Genomic DNA, 24,454 nt, shown 5'->3' with positions numbered 1-24,454 from the left:
GGAAGCTGAGGCCAGGCCAGAAGATGGAGAGCTTCAGCACAACCTGGGCATGTTTTTAAGAGGATTTCCTGCAGTCCTGTCTCAAAGAGTCACTGTGTGGAGACAAGCTGCCCATGTGGGTGTGCTGGAGGGAGAATGCTGCAGTGCTGGCCCACTCACAGATTGGCATAAAGGTGCTGAATCAGCAGCAGGATTTGAAATCCTGATGACTAAATGCTACCAGCTGTTAATAATATCAATGCCATATGGAGTGCTGCAGTACCCAGGTATGTCCTGAGGACAAAGGAAACACAGAAACTATACAAGCTCAGACTCCTTCTTGTAGTTCAAGAATTTAATCTTGGACATCAGTACCAGGACTCTATTATGGTAACACTGGTGGTGACCCAGGTGACCCTGAAACTGGGCACGGACTCTGTGCTAGAGTAGCCACAGCAAATAAAGGAAATGCTCATGACTCTGCATTGTCCACTGGTGCTTTGCTGATCTGTGTTGTAGGTACAGTTACTGCTCAGATAAACACCCCTTCTGTTTATTTTTAAATCAGAGAAGACTTTGAACCCAAATCCCAAATCTAAGTTAAGGAAATTATTGATTCAAATGCCATTTCTGAGCCTCATCTGCAGAGCAGACTACACAGTATTCAAATGGAATGCTCAAAACTGGGCATCCAGATTTTCCAGTTTCCCCTGCTTATGTTCACACCAACTCCACTCCATTTATCTCCATTCACTGTGGCTGTTCAATTTACTGTTGTAAGGAGCCATAGTCAAGGAAAAGAACTGAGTGAAATGGGGTATTTGTGGCTGTGACCAGCAGTTAGTGAAGCTGATTTCTTCCCCAGTGCTCCTTTAGGGGAAGAATCTGGTTATGTTGATAAAAGTCTCAGTAATGTCATTAAACTGATGGAGCCACAGTGAGAATAGAATCAACATGCACACAGTTAATAAAAAGGACAGTGCAGCAGAAGTGAGAAGTGTGGTGATTAACTGAAAAGAGGAGCAGACCCAGTGTTTTGAAAATCTGAAGTGTGACAGGCTGTTGCCCCAGTGCTCTGTTCCCTGACTCACTAAAGGCAGCCGTGGGTGCTCTGTGTGAGGGCACGGGGCAGTGCCTGGGATCCCAGATTTTGGCATATGGCAGATCAGCAGTTCCTGTCCAGGGAAGGAGAACATCCTGGTTGTGTAAGAGAAACCTGAGCTGGCAAAGGTGAAACTTCCCAAGGGAAAAACAAGATGCAGTAATTCCATGACTTGATAAAAAAGGAAATGCTGACACAGCCTAGAGCTCCTACTGCAATAAGAATTAGTTAGAATTTGAATTTTAGGATTTTTCAAGAACTGTCTGATTTTGAAGGTTTTTCTACTCTGAAATGAATGAAACCAAAATATATTGAAATTTCTCATAATGTAGAATTAAAATGGAATTATTTTTGGCTCAGTTGATATGTTTCACACATCAGTTTTTAGCTTATTTTAATCTTTGAAGCAATTAAATTACTTCTTTATATCAAATTTATGTTTGTAAGAGTTTTGCAGACTGAAAATGCAAACATAGTTTCTGTGAATATAATTCCACACATTTCAGTATTATTTTGGCCCCACTCAAAACAAAATAATACTTTATATTTTATTTATAATAATAAAATAATACATTTTAATCAACTTGCATAGTGCTAGAATACTTCGACAAAACCATAGTTTTTTGTTGGAAGGCTCTTTAAATGTAGAAATTATCCAGGATCTCTTGGGATGATACAGCTCATAAAAGCTTGGAACAATATTTTATTGATTTTGTTTTGAAGAAATGGTCTTACAGATCTGGTGGCAACTGGAAAAAGGCTTTATGCTTTCATACAAACCTCTTAATTATTGCAAATATCAGTGTACTCCTGGCCACAGATGACATTTCTTTCCTATGTTCATTCTTTTTCTTCTTGTCTTCTCATTTATTTATGTTTGTTTTTGTCAGTACAATTACCATGTCTGACTTTAGTGAAATAGATTTTTCCTGGCTGCAGGCTGTCGAGTGTCCCTGTGGCTTTTATTATAAAGCAGTTAATATGACCTATCTCAAGAAAGAATTAGCCTGATTTTTAAATCATTGTTTTTCCTGCACAGCAGCATCACTAGAGCATAACAATCCCAACAGCCTGGATTTGATTCTTCACCAGCCAGAATTATGTGCAGAGGCTTCACACGTGTGTAGGTTCTTCCACATGCTTTAAGTGAGGTATGAAGCATTAAGAAAAAAATAATCTTTCTTGAGATCTTCTATGGGAAATACTAAAATAGGCTAAGCTCTTCACATTATAATTAAGTTTACCCACAAAGCAGCAAAACCTCACTAGCTTTTAATGCTACCCAGTGGCGATCCCTGTTCATGCCCTGTCCCCTGCTGTGACCCTCCAAGAGTGTCGCTACTCCAGGGGGGTTTGGTGCAGGGTGCCAGGCTCAGCACACCAGGGCTGTTCCTTGGTGGCCTTGGGGACAGGCTCCTGGTCAATGCTGGGGGAGGCCATGGCCCCACTTCCCTCGGGAGCTGCTTTAGGCTGAAGCTGCAGCGTTTGTGCCCTCCCTGAGCTGCAGCTCCTGCTGCATCGCCCGTGCCTGGCCCCAGGTGCCGGGCAGGTCCCGACCCGCAGCCCTGTGTCCCTCACGCTGGCCTGTCACTGTGGACTTGCTGGGACACCCTGGGCTGTGCCTGACTCGCTGCCATGACCACTCCAGCCCTTGACCATGCCTTGCTAACTCACGGTCAGGGCTTGCCCTCAGGCCTGCCTCCTGCTCCCGGACTGACACGGTGACCTGGCTCCTTCAATGACCTGCCCCCCACACCTGCGTGTGCCCTGCCCGCCTCCCTCAGGCACCGCAGGATGGGCCCCTGCCCGGCTAGCCTGGTTGTCACACTCGGCTCATCTCCCCATCCCTTGGGGAGCAGCCATCCCCCTCTGGGCCCTGACAGATTTTGCTACCAAGGATATTTTTTATTCTGTCTTTGGGCTGTCCCAGCCCTGCAAGTTCTTTTATCCTCCACAGTCACCTTTCCTTCATGCTCTGCTTGATGGGGGGAATTTGAGAATTGAAAACCAAATACTGTTGTTGGAAAATGCCTCTGTTAAAATTCCCAATCTGTTCTTGTGTTTTCCTAAAACTGAGGATGCCAAAGATGAAGGACTGTAACACGCTATTTATTTATTTGAAGATGTTACACAAATTGAAAACCATGTTGCTATTTTGCTGTTATTTTGTTGCAGACAGTTGAGGTGCTTGGGCACTGGCTACGCTGTGGTAGGCTTTCTAGTTATCAAAGGATGGAGGATGCCTTCTGTCTGCTTTGCTTCTCCTGGACATGAATCTGATAGAGAAGGTTCTTCAGGAAAAGGGAGAATAACTGGTCCAGTGACTGGTTTGGTCAAGTCTGGTTTGTTTACTTGAGTCTTTTCTCCATCACACCTCTGGGCAGACCCTACAGCCTGAGGAGGAACTGGCTTTCTGTCTTTATGTTCATTTTGACTTTCTCGTAGGCTATAGAAAGTGATGTCCTCATTTGAAGGGGGTAGAATTTTAACCCAGCCCACTGTTTTTTCCAGGTGTGGGGAAAAAGGATTGTCATCTGAAGGGGAAGCCTGTTGGTCCTCCATGGATTTTCCAGGTGTCTGATTAGCTTCCTGGTTTTCCTTTTCAGTGGCAGGATCCTAAATAACAAGGAATAAGCATTATCTAAAATGAAGCAGTTCCAAATTCTTTCAGATATGAAGGTTACCTTTCACACTAAGGATCTCTAGTCCTCTAAGACCAGCTACAGAACAGAGGCTCAAAGCATAAATGGATTGAACTACTTCTTGTGCCAGCGGAGATGGGTGCGTGAAACTTGGTTAGCTACAGTAACATCCCCTTGCATTCCCTTTGTGATTTACCATTTCATTGCAGAGCATTCTGAACACATTCTGCAGGATTGTCTCTATACTCACTCTATTGCCTTTCTGTCCACCAAACAACTGTTGGTTTTTTCACAAGAGAGATTTCTTCCTGATCTGGCCTTATTGAAGCACATCTTTGTGAATAAGGAAACTTGAAAATGGCTAGGCTTTCAAAAGTTCAATACTTGTTGTGTAAAGGAGTATTACTCTTGCAATATTAAGATTAGATTAAGAAATACCTGCTGACTGTAGATTTCACAGGATATTGTGACAAACTGTTCCGCACGACTGTTTGATACAGAGCCTTCGCAGAAACCGATTTTCTGTAAGAAGAAAGTACAAACATTTTTTCACATGGAGCCCTGATACTAAGCTCCTATCTTGTAAAATAAGTGATTATGAAAGGCTGAATAGTTATAGCTTCTAAGTGCATTTATAGGGATAAACAGCTTGAGCAAATTTTTATTTTGGGATTGGCAACCTCACAAAGGCAGGCAGTGTTTTGATAAAGGCCTTGTGTTTGCAAAGAAGGGTTAGGTAGCACAATAGCAAAACTAAGCTGGCTACTTAAGGCCAAACTACAACAGCTTGCTTCAGTTCTCCTGCAGCAGAATATCCCTATACAGGCAAGTTGTGTGGAATATAATATAATTTTCCACACAGAATCAATTTCACACCATACTAGTGAAAGAAACCATGAAAAAAATGCTGTTTATAGCAGTTGTCTATAGGTATATACAGCTATAGGTATCATGCCTTGGATCTCACTTAAGATGGGGCTTGAAATGTTACCTCTTGACTCTTGACAACACGCCTGTTTAGTTCTTTCAGTTTATTTTACAATTTTTTCCTTAGTTCCTAAATGTTTTCCTTAGCTGACCTGATTGTAGTATGAATATACTTTTCATGCATTGTTTGTGATTTATTGTCTATGTCTGTTTCTTTGGAAAAAATCCTTTAGACTCATTCAGTTTTGTAAGGTGATTGCTACTCCACCTTTTTCTGAAGGGTGTTTTTTTGTTTTCTTTGCTTCTGGACTTCTGGTAAGAATTCAGAACTTTTGCTGAAATGTTTCTCTATTCTAAAGCAGTCTGTAGACTTGCAAGACACTATAGAACTATGATGCATAAACATATGACTGTGGGTTCTTGTCTGCAAAGAGCCAAGGAGATAAATACTAAATATTTGCTGAGGAATCATAGTATCTGGAAAATTGGTGTTCATACAAGGAAAAGTACTTACAGCTACTTCTGGTGGAAGTGGTTCACACATTGAGGTGTCAGCAACCCTGTCATCTTTGGAGCAAGATGTCTCCTGAATTAAAAACTCCACAAAATATGCAGGACCAATGACCCACTGTAAATGAGAGGCCAGTGGCAATTAGAACTTGTGCATGTGTCAGGAAGAATAAAGAATTTCTACTGGCCTTGAAATATATTGAAAACTCTTGCTAGGTCTGGAAGAAACAGGTGATACTTGGGCATTACTGTTAGTTGTGTTACAGTGATTTTTTTTGCCAGTGCTGCTTTATTGCCTGGTATTGCCTGGTCATTTTTTATTTATATATGCACAATCTTAATAACCTCATGGATTGGTGTAGTGGAATTTGGTTTAGATTTTGTCATAAGTTAGCATCCCCATAGAACTATGTAGCCAAAGACCCTCTTCAGTATCTTGTTGACAATTTCTGGTTGTTTTAATGAGCAGGATCATTTTACTATTTCTGAAATTGGGGTTAGAAAATGGAATAGATCAAATAGTATATTGTAGTAATATCTGATGGTTTAGATAAAGAAGAAAAACCACCTTGCTATCTACACAAACTGAATTTTAGAGAGACTAGGTAACTGTGGTAAACAAAGAGGATTAGCCATGAGATCATGAGCTCTCTGTTAGTCTAAAATGAGTTCTAAACCATGCTTATATTCATTCAGTGAATTACAGGTATGTATTGGAAGATATGAATGTACTTTATTAAATACTTTCTATTAGGGAATTGCAAATTCATGGTAGTGGAAGAAGAAAAAGTTAACAGTGAAGCTTTTCTAAACTTTGGAAGCAAGTTTACGTCTTGACTTCTGCATTTCTTTTTGCAAGAAATGGAATCAGAGCCTTGGATCATGAAGATCAGGAGTATTCTGAATAGAAGGATTCTTGAGCACTAAACCAAGTCAGATGAGCCTTGGCTTACCTGCATTGAAGCTCTTGTGACATTGAGGACAGAGAAGTAATGAGTTTGTTCACTCTCTCCATTGAACTTGGCAAGGCTTCGGGCAGCAGCCTCCAAGTATTCAGGCTTGGTTGGAGAATCATCAACTGGGCAGTCAGGACATACTGACCAAATATATCTGGCTGGAACTTTTTATTCAAACAAAACAGTGTTGTTAGAGAAGGCATAACCAGAAAAGCATGTAGGTCACTGTAATCTATACCCCCAGCCCTTCCCACTTGTCCTCCACTCCCCTGGAGTAAGATATATGTGGTTTGCACCCCTCAATAATTTTGAATCTTTATGTATTCACAGACCCAAAAAATGTTGCAGTGGAGGCAGACACCAAAGGAAAAATTCAACCTATTGAGAGTGGGCTTGCTGTTTTTCCTTGCCTTTCACAAACCCACAAAAATGTTTTTTGGTTCGAAGGGTAAAAGTCCATATAGAGGCTCTGCTGAGTCTCCCAGGGGTTAAAACAGTTATTACTGAACTCTTTTGAGCTGCATTACATCCCTGGCCTTATGATCACTGACTTGAGAAAATCAGGGCAGCTGAAGCTAATGGAGATACTGCGGTGTCATAATTACATTTAAAATTTAAAGTAATGCTATTTGGCAAAGAATTTTTCCAGTTCTCTTATAAAGAGTATGTTAAAGACATACCTGGTTGTAAAGTGCACTCATAAGTATTCAGATGAGCAATATTTCTTGCCTGATTAATATAGATAATTGCTTTGCATTGACCATAAACCTAAAACAATATAAACATTTAGAAACAATTAATATTGCGCCCTTTACTGATCATCTAGTACCTAGACAGGAGTGGTTAATTTTCTTCTTGCAATTATGGAATTCTTTTCAGTACAAAAGTTTTGTTAATACTCAAATGACAATGAAGCATATTTCCAAGCATCTCATTTAAAAACAAAAGGCCAGCTCATCCTCTGGTGTGATTCTGAGCTGTAGAGATGCAGTGCTTGACTGCTGGGTGTCCTGCCCAGAGCCACTCTTCTGGCAGCTGAGAAATGCCCAAGTGTCACAGAGTGTTCCTGGGTCTCTGTCCTGGGCTGGGTGTATGTCTGGAACTCAGAGTTTAAAGCCAGAGATAATTCAGAGTGTCTGGATCCAGTCACCTGTGTCACCCGTCTTCCACCTTCCCCCTTTCCCCTATACTCATAGGGAGAGTGGTAGGAAGGACCATAAATCAGTTTTGTGACACAGTGGGGTCATCCTTGCACACAAAAAAATCTGACTTTATGGCCGAAAAATATTCTCTGAGGGCTTCTTAGATATTCCTGCATGTGTGCTCAAGGCCTCTGGACATGCATTTCTTGGCTTCACTGAAGGCATATAAACCATATAGGCTTTGTGCCCTTTTTCTGCTGAAAACACTGTCATGAGAAGTGAGCAGAATTCTTTTTATTTTTTTCTAGTTTTTCATTGAAAAGTTAAAATTGATTAGCCTTAGAAGCAATCCAGGAAAATTTAATCATAATTTTATATATATATATATATATATGAACCTTTTTTCTTGTCCTTCTTCATTTTCTAAGAGTTTTTTTCCAGTTGTTCAGAGCAGTGTTGGTCACCTGTAGCAACAGACTTGGACCACTTTCTGTCTTTTCAGCTTATCTTGCTGAGCTTTCCTTTTTCTCCTATTTCAGTGCAATTTTTGCAAAGTTGTCAGAATAAAAGTGGAATTAAACTAACCCAAAAATCACATGTTATATAAAAGTGTGTTTCTTTTATTCCCTCCTTGACAAGCTGTCTTTAAAATAAACTCTTATATTGCTGCTATAAAAAGTAAACCATTATTCTAAATAGTGTCCTAGCAGGGCTATTTAATTTGGTCCCTTTATTAGCTCTGGTCAAAAACTTTCTTTTCATTTTCACTTTTTAAAATAAATCTTACCAGTCTATAAACTGACTAGAACATACAGAGTAAAATTGTGGATATTATAAATGGGCTTAGATTTTTTTCTAAGCTTTTTTGTTGTTGTTGTTGTTGTTGCCCACTAAAAATGCAAGTGTAGGGTTTTGCAGTCATCAGTGGTACCTGAGTAACTCATCATATGTGAGATTAAATAGAAAAATAAAATCCTTACAGTTGAATGAGCAGGTCTGGGGCTACAGTTCTTCCACAACTTTTTGCTGAGTACATGGCATTCAGTATCTACGACATCCAAGATGAGATAGAAGACAGAACCAGTGATTTCCTGAAAACAAGAAACAAAAGGCTCACATCCTAGTTTTGTATCAAACAAAGTAGGGACTCATATAAAGGAGAGATGAAGAAATGGAAAACACACAAGTGGAAGGCATAGATATCCTAAAAACTGAACACTCTCCGTGACAAAAGAGGCAAATCAGGTGAAATTCAGGTCCTGTTAGAACAGGCTTGGACATGCAGCTAGCCAGCTTCATATAAAGAACAGTCCTTTGGTCAGTTTTATTCTTCTGTTTCTGGTACCAACCAGAACTCAAGAATAAAGACTAAATATGTTGATGTTTTCAGTGTCAACTGCATTTTATTATCAGATTTGAAAGGTAGGTTATTTTGCCCGAAATAAGAATGAGATTGTAAATACCACAAGTAATAAAAAACTGCTAATGTGGAACATTCCCAGCAGGAATTAGAAAGAGAAATATCTTATTTCTTAGGGCAGTGTCTTCTTCAGGTGTGGATGCTTTCATTTGCTGTGAAGAGGCAAAGGCTCTGTTGATAGAGAAGCTTAAATATTCTCTCAGCTATCAGGGAGTCCTGTGAGAGACCTTGCAGAGTCATATGGATGTCTCAGACTCACTTAAAGCTTCAGTCCAGTGCTTGAGTTCTGACCTGTGCTTAAGTCCAGAAACCTTTATTTAATTCACTGCAGCACAAAGCAATTCAGGCCCATCTTTCCAGGCAAGAAGTACAAGGAGGGACTAAAAATACAGTTCCATATATCTAGTGCTTACATCATGTAGAGCAGGAAGATGAGTTGCTGCATGGTGCAGCTCCTCATTCTGCTTCCACAGTAGACATGGGTAAGCACCTTTCCAGCATATTTATCAAGCTTAGTTGGATCATGTTTTATTTATATCCTTAGTGGAAAGCTGCAAAGAGGGCAGCTGTCATTTATACAGCCTAAAGAACTTAGATGTGAGCATTAGCTGCGTGTTTAGACTGAGATTATGTCTTTGCTGAAGGGGGAGAAAAACCAAACTGAGTGACAGCAGTGTTCATTCATTTCTGCTTGATTTCATTGGTTTGTGGAGAAAACACTAAATGGGGCAGCAGTCTGGTGGAAGTCTGGGGCTGATATCTGTATCATTTTGGCTTCAGTTTTGGCCTCTGTTCAACAGTAACTAAATACCAGTCCATAGGGCCTATGAAGCTGGAGTACTGCTGACTTTTTTGTCTTCATTCTGCTTAGAAAACCTCAAAGTGGTGTCTGCTCTGGAGTTCTGAGCAGATTGAAAGATAGAAAGTATTCTGATCATACCTATAGAGATCTGAGGGATGGGGATTTTATGTGAGCTCTACCATGTATACTAGTAATACTAAACCCTTTAAATATGAAAGGGCAAAACTGAAATAAATATGAAGAATGATTAAATTGTTTTGTTATCATTGTCTCTTAGTTCTGTTCTTACATATGCAGCTTCTCATGCTTTCTACTTTTTTTTTTTATTTTCATATTATCTCTTTTTCCTAAGTGTTCTATAAAGTGATCTGGTAATGCCTTACACTGAGATCTCAGGGCTTGCTTTCACTAATCCTGAGGTTTAATTATGAGTTTCATTTTGAAGGCTGTGGAAAGATCAAAAGTTACTTTGACAAAGAGTGACACAGATGTGCAGCAGTGCTGTTTGTGCAGTGGCACAGCAATATCCCCACACCTGGCTGCAGAGATCTTTCTGTGGAAAGGACTAATCACAATTTTCTGTTTATGTACAAGATATCTAAATACCATTATAATAATTCTCTTTAATATGATAGCTAATACAGCTTAAATCAGTAAACACACTGTGAGACCAGTCAAAGAGTAATTGCTATTTGCTGAAAATGTGTTTTGGAGTAGTGCAGCATTTGGTACAAGTTTGTAACTTTAAATATGACTTCTATGAAAACAAAAAGCCCTCAATAAGACTATCCACATGAAGAAGAAATAGCCAAGAAAAATGTGCATCTTTAAGGAGTCTTACATTTGGAATTGGTGACTTGAGCTTTCAAGCTGGTTGTTAAGGTATTCTGGAGGCAAAAGAAATTAAAGAAATTTCTCATTAAAGAAGTTTTCTTATAATCAAATGTGTTTGGTGTTAGATGGGTTTCCTCAGCTGAATCATGAATATTGATTATAAAGAGTGGTGATCTTAGAAATATTAAATCCATTCAGGGCAGACCAAACTGTATTTCTTGTTGCCTATAGGTCTCTTGTATAATACCAGCTCTAATAAGCAGATACGTTTATTACAAAATCTACACATCTTTTGGTCTACCTGCCTCTGTATGTATCATTCTCCCCCAGGGAAAGGATAATTTGGGGCTTATTCAGAGCTCAGCAGATCACTGAAGATTTAATCATCCTTATTTTAATTTTCATTACAAGACTGTTATGCAAGGGCCTTTTGATATCTGCTTAGTATTGAATAAAAAGTTGTATCTTTTTCCATTGCCAAAAGGATCCCTTCCTCAGCACTGCTGGTGCCAGGCTGCAATGTGTGCTGGGCAGCCTGGGAGCCAGAGGAGATGTGGCAGCAGGGTGACCTGGTGCAAGGGAAAGAAATAAAATATTTTGGCATGTTTTGTAATTTTGGTTAAGTGCCCGTCAGTGAAGCTAATCATGAGTATCTTGTATGAAAGCAAGCTCTGTCCTACTTGCATATAAGTTAATAGCAGATGGCTCATTAGTTTCAATTAGGGCAAAGCTGAACCACAGGTTGCTTAAGGGCAGATTTGAATTTGAAGTAACTTTGAAAATGTTTTTATCCTCAGTACTACTTAAGAAAGTGAGAGGAAGGACCACTGACTGGCACACAGGGGAAAAAAATAATTTTTTTGAGAGGAATGGGAGGTGGCATAAGGCTGTTACTGTCCATGAACCCCTTGACATTGCTGACTGCTCGTTATGTACTCAGTCCCAGCAGCAGCAACCATGGGACAAAGGGCTTAGAATGTCTAGCTTGTTATTGCAATGTCTTGAAACATCTTATTTACAGGATACAGTAGTAGATGAAAAAAAAAAGAAATAATAAAAGTAAATAAATAAATTAAACCCCCAGATGAACAAAGTATGCTTGCTCTAAAGCAATAAGGTAAGTCTTTGGGAAATTGAGTGACAGACAAATCACAACCAAGGACCAGAATTCTCCAGTGTTGAGATATCTTTGGCACAGGTGAAGGAAGAAGTAGGGAGATAACTGAGGTGGTTTACAGCATGTCTGCACCCACCATGCCGCACTCGAGGTTGCTCATAGGGCGCTCTAATTATTGTCAACAGGAAATAGCCCCAGGAAGGGGTCTGAGCACCTAACTCCCTGCCTGCTGATGGACTCTGGGCCAGCTCACCTGCATCATGTGGAAAAATTCTGAAGAGACCTGATCCAGTTGCTCAGTGGGCACATTCTGTCACCTGGGCAAGGCAATGTAGAGAGCATAGTGCAAAACACAGCAGAGCATCTTTAGCTGTGAGATCTCGAGTTGCTGGAGTCCACAGTGTGCCTGCAGGAACCATGTCCTTGTAAGAGCAGCAGGAAGAAGTGTCATATCCTTGCCAGCACAGATCTTTAAGCATCTGGCAATGAGCCTAATTTTCTTTAGCCTTCAGAACTCAGCCTTTCAGGTATGGGAAGTGAGCAGGCATTGCAGGGAATGCTAGCAGTAGGCTTCCATAGTGCCTAAACTGCTGCAGGCCCTTGTGAATTCATTTCAGGCTGTCCCTAGTTAGTGCCAGTAGATTCAGTTATTGTAGCACAAAATTGTCATAAATTTGGCATACACAGAGAAATACAATACTTGAGGAAATGTGAGTGATATTCTGTAGGTATTTCCAGTGTATTTTTTGCCCTTGAACTGGTGTCAGGTTTCTTCTGGAGAATGAGTCATCTTTTAGAGGTCTGTAAAGGAATTCCTTGGTCCCAAGCAGGATGTGTTTACACCTGTTAGTGCTCATATCTTTTGTGCAAAACACACTATGACTTACTAGCCTTTGCACTCCAACTGCTCAAGGCAGTGGGAGGAAGGTGTAAAATGAAATTAAATCAGAGTAGTGGTGTTTCATATCAAATTTGAACTGATGCCTGGAGCTATTCCAAGGGCCTGCAGCAGAGAGTCATGACTGAGATTTGCTCTCTAATTGCCCACAGTGTGATGAAATTGTTTCTAGTCTGTGCATAAAGCTGACATGGCCTCTGGAGTCCTGTGAATAGAGCTTTGCATTTGCCTTTGGAAATATTTCCTTATTCAAATAGATATTTCTGAGAAATAGACCCAGGGAGGAACACATATTGAGCAAGAGGGTGACTTACCTGGGGCTGCTCTCGGGCACTGACAATCCTGTAGAGGCTGAGTACGTAGCCCTCCTCTCGGTCAGCGTTGATCTGGCGGAGAGCCAGGTCTGCCGCCGCCTCCACTGCGGCGTCATCGCAGCGGGGGCACAGCAGGGCAGCCCCTGCTCCTCGGGCCGGGGGGGCAGCAGTGCAGGAGCAAAGCACCTGCATGCCAAAGAGCACCCAAGCAAGCCAAACCATTCTGCTCAGAGAGCCAGTGCTGCAGATCAGGGTGGTGGGTCAGGATGGAGGGGCTGAGACCTGACTGAGATAACAAACCTCTATAGTGGAGCTGTGTCTCTTTATAAACTTGTGCCCCCTTTTTATTGCATACTGACCATCACCTTTAAACCTACAGCTGCAACAGCAAACACTAAGTCAATGATTGCAAGGTTTCACAGAAGTGTTGTTGCTCCCTCTGAGACCAGACAGCGCTTTTTCCTCCTGGCTTTCCATCTCTAATTTGGACTTCACTGGGCAGATATGCAATTGTGACCTCATGGCAAGGGATAAGAATACACACACAAAGCTGCTTCCTTAAGAAACCAGATTTGCTTGAATAAATCTATGTGCAGAACAGGTCTGTTCTGTCAGTGATCCAGTTTTTCTGCCAAATAAAACGAAGACAAAGGTCTCAGAAATTTGAACAGAAAATGGATAAGTGCCACAAGGTTGACTGATTTTGTACTTTGCATTTGTTAAATGACAGTTTTAAACAAATATATTGACTCTATTATATGCAGTCAGTTTGGTTGTGATAGAAAGTCAGTTTGGATTCATCCTGTGAGTATTTCCACTCATCTGGATGCCTACAGTTGAATGCTACCCCTTAGTCCTGGAGGCATTGACACCCCTCAAGGGTCATGGCAAATTCTTCCCAGAGAAATTTTAGTTTGAAATGACAGCATGTGCCTGGTGAATAACCTGTCAGGAACTCCATGCTGGAGACAAGGGGGAATAAGTTTACTCACAGCTTCTATCTTGAAGATGTGGAGAAGTGACAGGGACCATTACTTGGGGAGGATCCTGATGAATGTCGCTGGTTTACTACTAAGGGGCAGCTCTGGAGCATTTCACCTTGAAGGATACCAGAAGCTGGGTTACCATGTCCCTGGCTGTTATTTTTGTCATGGGACTCTGTGATTGCACCTTTCTGCTGGAGGACACTGATTACCTTTAGGTTTAAAAGTTCTGTTGAATGACAGTTCAGTGCAAGTGAAGGGCATAATTGTCTCTTCAATACTACGGTGATGTTTCGAGTAGTTAAAGATTTCTATAGTGTCACTTTTTTTACTGGCTGTGTAAAGAATCTTAGCCCAGAAGTGTTTAAAGCACTGGGAGGTGGCAGAACATGTTCCAGGGAATGTCCATAGCAAGCTGGGATTATAGATACAGCCAGAAGAGTTGCAACAGCACTGGAGCTGAAAGTCCTCTAAGAAGACTTTGATTGGTGGTAGAGGTGCAAAACCCCGACAGCAGGACAGAAGGGGCACATGGCTGCTAGAGTGAGCCCCTCTCGTGTTGGGTGAGGGATAATGCACAGACTGTGTCCCAGAGGGGTGGGATACGAGGGCTGAATGTTGAGGAACACTGCTGTAGCCATAGCACAGGAACCACAGCAGCAGCAATGCAGACTCGCTCCCATTGTTCCTTGTGCCTGGGGCTGCTTCCCCTGCGGCTAAAGGATAATAACTCATTTTCTTTATCCTTACAGTGCATGGCATTTCTGTGGAGATGGGTGCCAGTTAGTGCTGGCTGTGTCGGTGCTTCTTATAATAGGGGATTGTTATATCCCTGACTCTGCTCTTTGTACTCTTCCTCTGCCTGGAAAGGAAAAATTTCTCTGTTGAAGTAGCTGACCTCAAAACATGGGCACAGCCGGGAAATCTGAGCGTGTTCAGCCAAAGCAGCACATGAAGTACATGAGCCTTTGCAAAACAGGGTCCGAAAAACCTGAAAAACATTTCAGCCAGTGATGCAGACCTGGCAAAACTCTTCATGCTGCATTTCAAGGAAGGAGGCATTTGTATTTTATCTACCACCATTTAATATATCACATTGCCCAGAGAATCAATTGTTAAGTACTGAATCTGTTACTAAGGCCTAGGTGCATGAAAATGGGGCATTACTGGTGAGAGACAAAGTGATTGCTTCAGAGCAGTCATGGAAAACAGACCTGTAAGGGGACACAATGTGTCCTTAAGAGGACAAGTGCTAAGGAGAAAGAAGATGAAGTGCAGCTACCAAAGTGGAATGCACAGAGAAAATTTTTTTCTTCCTGTTTTAGAAAACAAGGGATTGGTTTCACCAGGTATAGGAGAACATCTGTGAAGTATGGAGCTTGCAGATGTTTCTGCTATGTATCTTTGCTTTGTGTGGTTTGAAAAGGCAACAAGAAAATGCAGGATTTCTGGATTTCAGGGATCCCCAGGGGTAGGGGTCCCTTCTGTAAACATTGTTTCTGCCATCAGAAAATTTTCTAAGCCTGGAAAACACTCTCTCTTCAATAAATTAGTTCTAATTTCATTATATAGAAGACAATATCTATAGTTTAGTAATGGTGATTCCTAGTTTTGAAAAGTCTCATGTATCTGGTGTCACAGGGATGCAAAATAGAATAGTTGCAGTTTCATTAAATTCTGTGCTGTGTCTCATGCAGTGAGGTGGGAAGACCTCCTATCTTACTGCATTAAGAGATTTCTACAGCCTAATACTAGCACTTTTTGAAGGAATGGCTGCATGCAGGCTATACCGGAGTCACTGCTTTACAGAGGAGCAAAAACTCCCTGAGCTACTGGCTGGCTGTGGCTGGTGCAATTGCCCACAACATGCTTCCTGCAAAACTCAGCATTTGCTGAAATGTGAGAGCAGCTGCCTTCACAGGGAGGGCTTGCTCTCAGTATGCTGCCATCACATTAGGTTGTGGTTTATAGAGTCTGGGCTGATTTTCCTTTCTTTGCACACCAGGCTGAAGCACTGGTGCAAGTGCCAATGACTTTTCCCTTCCCCATTGACACAGCAGAGCAGAACCTCTCTGTATTGTGAGCTGTTGCACTATCACCAAGAGCAAGTGTTGGTTGTGCTGCTTACTGAGTACTGGATGGTTGTAACTAGGAGAACAGGACAGGTTATTTGAAAGAGTTCAGAAATGACATGTGTTCTGCAATTTTTTGCTGCCTGCATGATAATTATCTTGTAGCAAGAGCTGTTCCTGGTTAAACATTCATGACTGTCTTTGAGACTGCTCCCCAGGGCCTGCAGAATTCCAGTCTGGCTGGCAGTAAAGATCCTTCTGGCCCCAGCCCCTTATTAATTCTCTACCTAGAATAGATTCTGCCTCAAACATGTGCCAGAAATTCAGGGAAGATTTGACTCCTAGGACAATGGTAAATTGCCATCACTGTCAGGGTCCTGTTATATGAGATACATGCCAGTCATATATTTTTTATTCCCTTGAATTGGCATTTCCTCATAGGCACACAGACCATGCAGGACCCCACGATTGTACTGCACCTGTGTGTCTGCTGGCAGACAGACAATGCACATGTATTTGGCTGCAGAGATTGATGCTTTCAGCCTGCCAGCAATGAGTCTGACCTGACTCTCTGTTCTTTTCATAGATATGGATGCTCTTGTGCCATGTCCAAAAGTTTTGAGGTGCTTCTTGTGGATATCAAAAGTAGGTACATGGTAGGAAACATTATAGGTGGAAGGGAAAAGTACTTTTTTTCCTGCCACTTCTTTAGTGCTATTGGTGTGTGATCAAAAGGGAGGACTGACCTGATTTTCTGCAGTGCTCAGCACCCACACATCCCAGTGAAGCTGATGAGAAGTGCAGGAGCTTAGTGTTTTTGAAATCAAGCCCAGAATATGACTCATAATGCTGTGAAGGAGATACTTGACAACTAAATGAAAATATATACGGATAGAAGGTAGCAAAGCATTGAACATTTTATTGTGAACTAACCTTTCACGTGGTGTTTCTCTCACAAAGATACAACTGTTGTATAGCTCTTACAACAGTTTCACTGAAACAGTATTTTCTGTATTTTAACTAGAGAATCCCTGTATGTAAAGTAAACTACTGCTATATGTTGTAATAATCTATATTTTGGAGCAGGTCTTTGCAAGACCCTGACCATGGCTCTGCCCTCTGGAGGGTAAAACTCATTTGGGCTCAGAGTCAAGTGTTCTCACCTATTTGTAGTCGACGTTGTGGTCTGTGTGTTGCTGTTGCACTGATCCCTCAGTTTGGCTGCATTGCATGTCTGAAACACAGCCTAGATATCGAAATGGCGAATCCTCCCAGGGCAGGGAGGAGGAGGAGGCACAAAGCCAACTGGGCGAGGTACTTTGTCGTGCTGAGCAGCCTCTGCAACTGCTCTCTTGGCTACTGGTTTTGCTGAGAGCATGGAACGCAAAATTTCTGAAGAGCTGGATTCAGATGCAACAGGGTTATTGTGGAAAAGCCCAAGATTATGGTTTGTGACGCCTACAGCACTGGGTGCCAGTCCTGCTGATGTGTCTTGACCTGGATGAGTGTAGGTAACTCCAGGCTGGAAAAGAAAAACAGCTCATGTTGGTTTTCAGTGATTTGGGGCTTGTGACGTACAGGTAATTGGTACCTTACTAGGTACCCTGCTCCTTAATAGCTATAGGCCTGCAACCCAGGTTCAAATGTTCCTGACTATCACAGAAGTCTGATTTGCATTGGAACACATGCACAGGAACCCAGGAACACATTTTTTATAGCCAATGAATCATCAGGACCAAATTCTGTGCTATATGATCTTTCAGGGCCACCTGCACAGCTGGTGAAACATTCAAGACCAGCTGTCTCATTTTCTCTTTCATATACCTCTTGGACAGCTAATTACTGTTGAGCTACCAAGAGCTGTTGTCCATAGGAAGTATTCAACATCACCTAGTCCTCCTGAGACCAAATGTGAGCTAAAATACCTGGAGAGTACTCAGGTACAGTGCACATGTTTCCCTCCCCTTGCTACAGCAGTGCAGAACAAGGTCCCTGAATTCAGTCATGTCTAAGGACTAAAAGCCTCCAGCCTCACAATGCTGGAAAGAAAGGGAATATCCAGGAAAGAAAGGGAATATCTGGAGCTGGTACCTGATGTCCATACAACTGGCAGTCCACCTGAAGGTCTTGTGAGGGAGCTTTTACCATCACTGCTGTGCAGAAACCAAAATTCTGGCAAAGCAGAACATAGTCAAGAGAAAATAGTTAGAAAATAGAGGGAGGCTGCATTAGAACTTTTAATTTCAGCATATTTAGAAATGGCAACTTGTTCTCATGTTTTATCTGAGTAGTAAAGTGCTTGCTTTTTAGTCTGCTGGGCTAAAAAAAAAGCTATTTAAATGCATAAGCAGCAAATAAGGGAAACTCCTGTGTTCTTCTATAGTAGGATCCTTTGTATGTCTGGATATGAGGGAGGGAAAGAATAAATAAGAATCTAGGTAAAGAGCTCCCACCCCCTAAAACTGCTTAGGACTCAGTTTCATCAGAAACAGAAGAATTTTAACATGGTAAAGTATACAGTAAAATTCTCAAGAGCATATATATCAGAACTGAGTGCACTGGAATTGTAGGAGGGGGAAACAGTCTGCTTTTTTTGCTTTTTTTTTTTATGTGACTGTGTGCTGTCCAGTACAAAGAGCCTGATTTTCTCAGGTGCTCATTTTAAGAAAAAACAATAATATATAGTCTATTCATTAAAAATATTCTGTCTCTGGTCCTCAAGCCTTTTTCAAATGCGTTCAAATCCATGAGAATTCAAATCCATGAGAATTACTTCAGAGAAGAGAGAAAGGTGTGATACAGCTTTAAGAATGATATATTGAAAAGCATATCATGATGGTACACATCTCTTGCACTTTGATCCCCACAAGGGTCTATTCCTGCTCCAGTGCAAGCACATCTCAGCACGATGCTGCTTTTCTGCCTCAGTGCTGGAGGCAGGGGAGGTTGGGGCTGATGTGCTGCCATACTCACAGACTGATCCTCGGGCAGCAGCTGACAAGCCCCCACGTTGGCTTTAGCTTCTTCTGCAGTGCAGTTCGTGGCACCCACAGCAAACTCGGTAACAACAACGTGCCCTGGGTGATACTGATAAAACAGGAAAAATGTTTGACTGACTTTGCACTCAGAAACTGCAGAGGTGCTGAGGAAAGATAAAAGGCAAATGTTATGGCTTCATCTCCCACTGGAATAAGAGGGAATCCTGTGGCTAAAATGACACAAAATAGTTGGGAAATTAAAAGCAAATCAGGAGGGCAAATTAGAGCAAGCAAATTGTGTCTGTTTGCAAACATAACTAGGTAGCAGTGAGGTAGCAGTGCACAATTACTGTAGATGAAATATTATGTTTACATGGAAGGCTAGATATAGCTGTAGAAATTACCTGTATTTTGGCTCTTCCAATCTCGAGGAGTCTGAGGTAAGAATCAGTGGTTTTGCTGTTGTAGTCATTGAGTGCAGCTGACACCGTTTCTAACACCTCTGTATCATTCATTCTTGCCAGCACTGGACAGTCAGGGCAGACTTTGTGAAGGTCTTCACTGGAGTCTGCAGGAGGAATAGATCATGTTTTGATCAGATTGTAAATTGTTTAGAAAGGCATTATAGGCCTATTCAGTAACACAAAGCACTCTTGAAAAGCCTGTCCCAAATTAAAGTGGCAGGAATTTTTCCAGTGCAGGCTATAGATGGCAGTGTGTCACACGACTTGGCCATTCAGAAAGGAAAAGTGCTGTGGACTTCAGTAGCACATTTTATATGTTCTTACTCAGTTTTTAGAAAATTTTCTTTCTGGAAACCTCTCTATGACACCAGTGAAAAGGTGTTTCAGCTCACACAAGGAATGGTAGAAAAATGAAGATATTTCACCTCACTGGAGTTATGTTTGCGTTTGTTATTTCAGTCATCAGTTTTGACAGTAGCACTGGAGACATCTCGTACAGAGCAAAGAGATCTCACACTGAGCAGGCAGAATAGACATTCTGCTTTCCCATGGCACTGTTGAAAATGCTGGATTTAGTAAAGAAGCTGCATCTGCCAATGGGACTCTGATGACCAACAAGTGCAAGTAAACTCAGACAACAAGGAATAAAATTCTTAAGGTTAAACTGTTGACTGAAAAGACTCAAATCTGGGACTTGCTCACCAGTTAGTCTTACAGTATCTTAGTTGTCACAGTAAAGAGGAGCAAAGAGAAACAGTGGGTTTGTAAGGCAATGAAACCAGAAAAGAGGGCTGGATTTAGAAAACCCATTAACTGTTGTCCTTTATGCCATATTTATACCCAGGAGTTTAGAATCAGAAAAGCCACTGAACTGTACCCACTGCTATAAAAATACTCCAGCCTCTAGATTCAAACCTGCAGAACAAAACCTTTACCTGCACGTGAGTGGCATTTGCTAGCGATTACAGATAATGTCCCATCCACCTTCTGCAGTTTAACATCACAGTCACCCTCAACTGCCTAGGGAGAGACAAAAATCAAAGGGTTACATTGTTGGATTTTCTGATAAAGGGCCACTAAATTCAAAAGAACAGATCCTGGCTGACCATACCTGGCAACATCGGTCTGATGGCAAAGGCACTGCTAGGCATGGCCTGATGTCTGTGATTTTGTAAAAGGCAGATCAGAGCTACAGAATCTGGATCCAAATCTGGATCTCAAAAGTATCAAAGGTACCAGGGTGGCAAGATTGTGGACATTTAGTACGGGTTTGTCTCTCATATAGAGCAAAGAATATGAATACTTATGAATTAAGACCTTCCACAGAGCTCTTTGATAACGTTCTCACTAATCTCAGCTGGTCAGTGGCCATGGTAACAGCAGAGTGTGCTGCCTTGTGTGAGCAACATGATCCAGCAGGGAGGAGATGTCAAAGGCAAAGCTGGAGTCACTGGGAAGAGGGAACAGTTAGAGTTACCTCCCCCCCGATGGAAAATAGAATCTGAGCCCTGATGAATACAGGGGTAGATCATGATTCATATTTAGTGAGCTCTGTGAATTGGGCCCCGTTCTAGAAACAGCAGGCTCAGACAACATTTCCACTGCTTTGGTCAGGAAAGCGTCTCACAGCTGGATCACACTTGCATAAGAACAAAATATCTGAGGCCAGTAAATTCCAGCTGAGCATTACTTCAAAGGCAGAGCCCTGTCTGAAGGGAGTAGCTCATCTGCAGCTGTAACTCGGAAGAGAAGGCTTGTGGAACTGCACCAGGTAACAACCCACATGTAGCCAAGGGAAGAGTATTTTTGCACACACTGACAGCCTGTCCTGTCTGTGGTTTGCAGTGAGGCAGTGGCATCTGGGCTGACTGAATCTGGAGCCCCTAAAGAAGGCCCCATGGCATTCATGGACTTTGTGTGGGATGTTATGTTGGCAGAGATCTGTCCTCTTCAGATAACAGGACATGAAAGAAATCCAGGAGTGAAGTCCTTCATGACATGAAGGCAGTGAAGTCAGCAAGGAGGTTACAAGCAGTTGGGTGGTTACAGACTGTTACAGGGACATGACATTTGCTTGGGAATCTGGTGATAGCCTGGCCTCTGGCATTAACATATTGAACATGCACCTTTGGACCCACCTGGTAATGTTCAGGTACTCACATGTTCTGCAAAGCTCCTCACTGTGCAATTTGCAAGAGGTGTAGGGCTGAGAATAGGGCACGTGGTCTCCAGTAAGTCAAGTTCAAGAAATATGAAGTCATTATTTGGCCCCTAAAGGAAAAAAAATAAACCATTGGAATTGATGTAATTTCTTCACAAAACATCACCAGATTTCTTCCCTGGGGCTGCACTTCTGTTGCTGACTATCATGGGTAGCTCCAGGTATACACCAGAGTAAATGAAAAGGTCCATACTTTTAACTTCATAAAAAAACAGGACTCCAAATCTGGAGTAAGTCAAGATAATCACACTGAGTTTATTCCAGCTAATAAGGAACAGGCTCATAAATTTGGCAAAGTCAAGCTTGTATGTAGTGAGTCAGTTCTCTTAAGTTAATGTAATTTTGTTTTGTTGGGTAGTTTAAAAAAAATCAACAACTTTCTTTTTGATGAAAAAACTTTGTGTTTCTATAACCAGATACCAAGGAAACACCACTGAACATTGACCTGTCTTGTTTAGTCCATTGGAATTACACTGAATTGCACCAGTCCCTTTGCATCTGTAACACAGGAAACAGTTCTTTGGGTTCTCAAGGTCCAAGATTGATTCTGACTGAGTCATGAGTGATTCCATTTAAACCAATTAAGTCATTTTAGTGTAAAAGCATTAATATGAGCAAAGCAGTGTCACCAGTGTTTTTGTATGAGTAACTCTGGACACACTTCTAATCTCATTTATGTCTGTCGTAGTCTTTTCTAAACGCATCTTCTGGTATCTTCTCTTTCATAACAAGTAGAAAACAGCCATGGAGTTTCACTCATGTCATTGTTTAACTATTTTCCATGTTTTAAGAGAATCAAAGGCTCTGAATTGGCACATACATTGTATTCATGACCTTTTCTATGGCCTTTCTATATGCCTTCATTGATAGCAATAGGTCTATGGGAAAATAAGCCACGGTAATTTCCATTTAGACTCCTTGGCAGCTCAATAGGACATTAGGTAAAATTAATGCCTACTACAACATCACAAATAGCACGGAGTTTTGCTGGGTATGTGTTTAGCCAATAAGTAATTACCTGCATCTCAAAGATTATGCTCAGTCTTTCTCCAGTTTATCTACTGGGCTTACGAATCAGCACCTGGAAGGATCTGCCCTAGCAAATGCACTGCGTTTGTAACCTGAGCTCTTTCTAGCACTGTTCAAAAATGTCTGAACATTTCTCTCTCCCCCTCTGTTCTGCTCTTTGAGAGATACATTCCAGTGACCTGGATTCTCCACTGCTACCAGGTGTCCTTGCCCCATTTAAATCAACAGAGCCATGCTGATTTCCTCATGTGAGGCTACAGCCCTTGCAGGCCTTGGCGATTTCCAAGCATCCCCGGGTGAACAGAGTGTTCTGCTGCAAGCTCCTCACTTACCTGGGGTACCACGCGGATATCCTCGATTCTGTTTAAGGCAAACTTGTATCCATGATGACTGTGGCCATTAATATAATTCACAGCAACTTCAGCTGCTGCTTCAGATTCTGGGTCATCACAGCCCAAGGGAGCAGGGGGAGCTGCTGGTACAGCTTTGTGAATTGGAAGCTGAACAAGCAGTATTAAAGCTACTAGTGCCTTCATGGCACCTGAGGAAAATGGATCCCTTTCAGAAATAAAGATCTAAGAATACAGCTCAGATGGTAGCTAGGTAGCGAGAGCTGGGGCCTCATTTATATAGTACATACCTCAGATTTACATGAGCACACGCCTGATATTTGTCCCAGTTCCAAGAAGCATTGCAAACAACAAAAGAGAAAAGTAAATGTTAGGACATCAAGCTGACTGATTAATTTTGGCCAAAGTAAATTTTATCAGGTAGGATATTGCGAAGTCTGCTGAAGCAGCTTAAGAAGGAAGCGTCAGCAAAAATGTAACACAATTTTTAGACACTTCTACCAACCAAATACTGTCCATGTAAGAGGAATGTGATCCCTTCTGTTAAATGTGTAAAGATGCTAGTGCTAATTAAGCTTTCTTGTAAACAGGACACATTCTGTTGGGGCCCAAATCTCACCAGACACCAATCTAAATTGTGAGATCAGTAGCATAATTTAGAAAATGGAATTTTAAGTAGTTCTAAGGATCACATTCAACAGCAAATGTAATTGAATAGCAACTTTTGCTACTGAATTTATTTGGAATAGGAAATGAGGCATAGTTCCTAAATCCTTTGCATCAGCTCTTTCTTTCTCTGAATAATCTGAATATGTCCAATAGTTCTTGGAGTTTTATTTTGCAAAGCAGGCATCTTGTAGGAATGTTTCTGGAATATGTTGTACAGATTTGAGGATTTGGCAGAAGATCCTAAAGAGCACAAAGTGTTTTAAGGAGGATATAGAGGAAAATTAGCTGCTTAAATGCTTAGGAATGCTGGATCCAATCTTATATTTACATTCACAGTGTACATATTTACAAAAGAGTAACGGGATAAAAAAATAATCTATGTAGCAGAATAAAGCATCTATGATGTGTCCAGCATTTACAATCTTTAATTTAAGGTGAGATGACTTTGGCTAAATAGATTCTAGCTGGACAGTCTGGCTCAATCAATAGAAATGGTTTTCCTGCAGGGCTTTCAGAGCAGGTTTCTACCATCCATGCTAGGGCAGTGATCAGAACAGTAAAGGTCCCTTTTGGCTTTAAAACACCTGAATCGCTGTTGTCATTTTTAGAGTTGAGGAACTAGCAGCAGATTTGAGATGAATATAAGGACTTTAGCATAGTTAGAAGTTGGGGCTTTTTTACTTTAGATAATAAGTATTTCTCCTCAGCTTACATGATATTGTGAGAGAGGCTAAAAGTTTTGGGAAAAGAAGCAGTCCTGAGTCATTCCTCTCTCCCCTAGAATCTGTGAATACAGGAAACACTATGAATAGCAATGGTTCAGTTGGACAGATTACGTGATAAAGAAGGAGAATAGGAAGAGACTAAAAAGATTGGATTATTTGCTTCAGTTGTGTGGCATGAGGTGTGTTATGGATGCTAGGATTTGCAAATTGAAGAGATTCATGGGGAAAAGAAAGACCTTTTCTCTCTCACACATTAAAAAATTGGTCTGAGCGTGATTTGTTTCTTCTCCATTACTTGAAGCAGGGTTTGTTTTTTGCAT

At 41.4% G+C, this 24,454-nt stretch overlaps 2 protein-coding genes across 2 annotated transcripts; both read right to left on the bottom strand.

Moving 5' to 3' along the window:
* Positions 1-3,216: 3,216 nt before the first annotated feature.
* FETUB (fetuin B) lies at positions 3,217-12,865 on the bottom strand (the record flags this gene model as incomplete). Its single annotated transcript, XM_084212095.1, has 7 exons — positions 3,217-3,697; positions 4,162-4,245; positions 5,165-5,278; positions 6,114-6,280; positions 6,797-6,884; positions 8,239-8,349; positions 12,644-12,865. 7 exons carry the CDS (start codon positions 12,863-12,865, stop codon positions 3,281-3,283), a joined length of 1,203 nt encoding a protein of 400 aa, XP_084068221.1. The 3' UTR covers positions 3,217-3,280.
* Positions 12,866-16,645: 3,780 nt separating this feature from the next.
* AHSG (alpha 2-HS glycoprotein) lies at positions 16,646-22,926 on the bottom strand (the record flags this gene model as incomplete). Its single annotated transcript, XM_084212021.1, has 7 exons — positions 16,646-17,220; positions 17,790-17,870; positions 18,672-18,785; positions 19,081-19,244; positions 20,076-20,160; positions 21,301-21,411; positions 22,723-22,926. 7 exons carry the CDS (start codon positions 22,924-22,926, stop codon positions 16,945-16,947), a joined length of 1,035 nt encoding a protein of 344 aa, XP_084068147.1. The 3' UTR covers positions 16,646-16,944.
* Between the last annotated feature and the right edge of the window lie 1,528 nt (positions 22,927-24,454).

Source organism: Fringilla coelebs (assembly GCF_963513975.1).
Source record: "Fringilla coelebs genome assembly, chromosome: 10".
Lineage (NCBI taxonomy): Eukaryota > Metazoa > Chordata > Aves > Passeriformes > Fringillidae > Fringilla > Fringilla coelebs.
The sequence above is the reverse complement of the archived record's forward strand: the minus strand, read 5'-3'. Positions and strand labels throughout refer to the sequence as shown.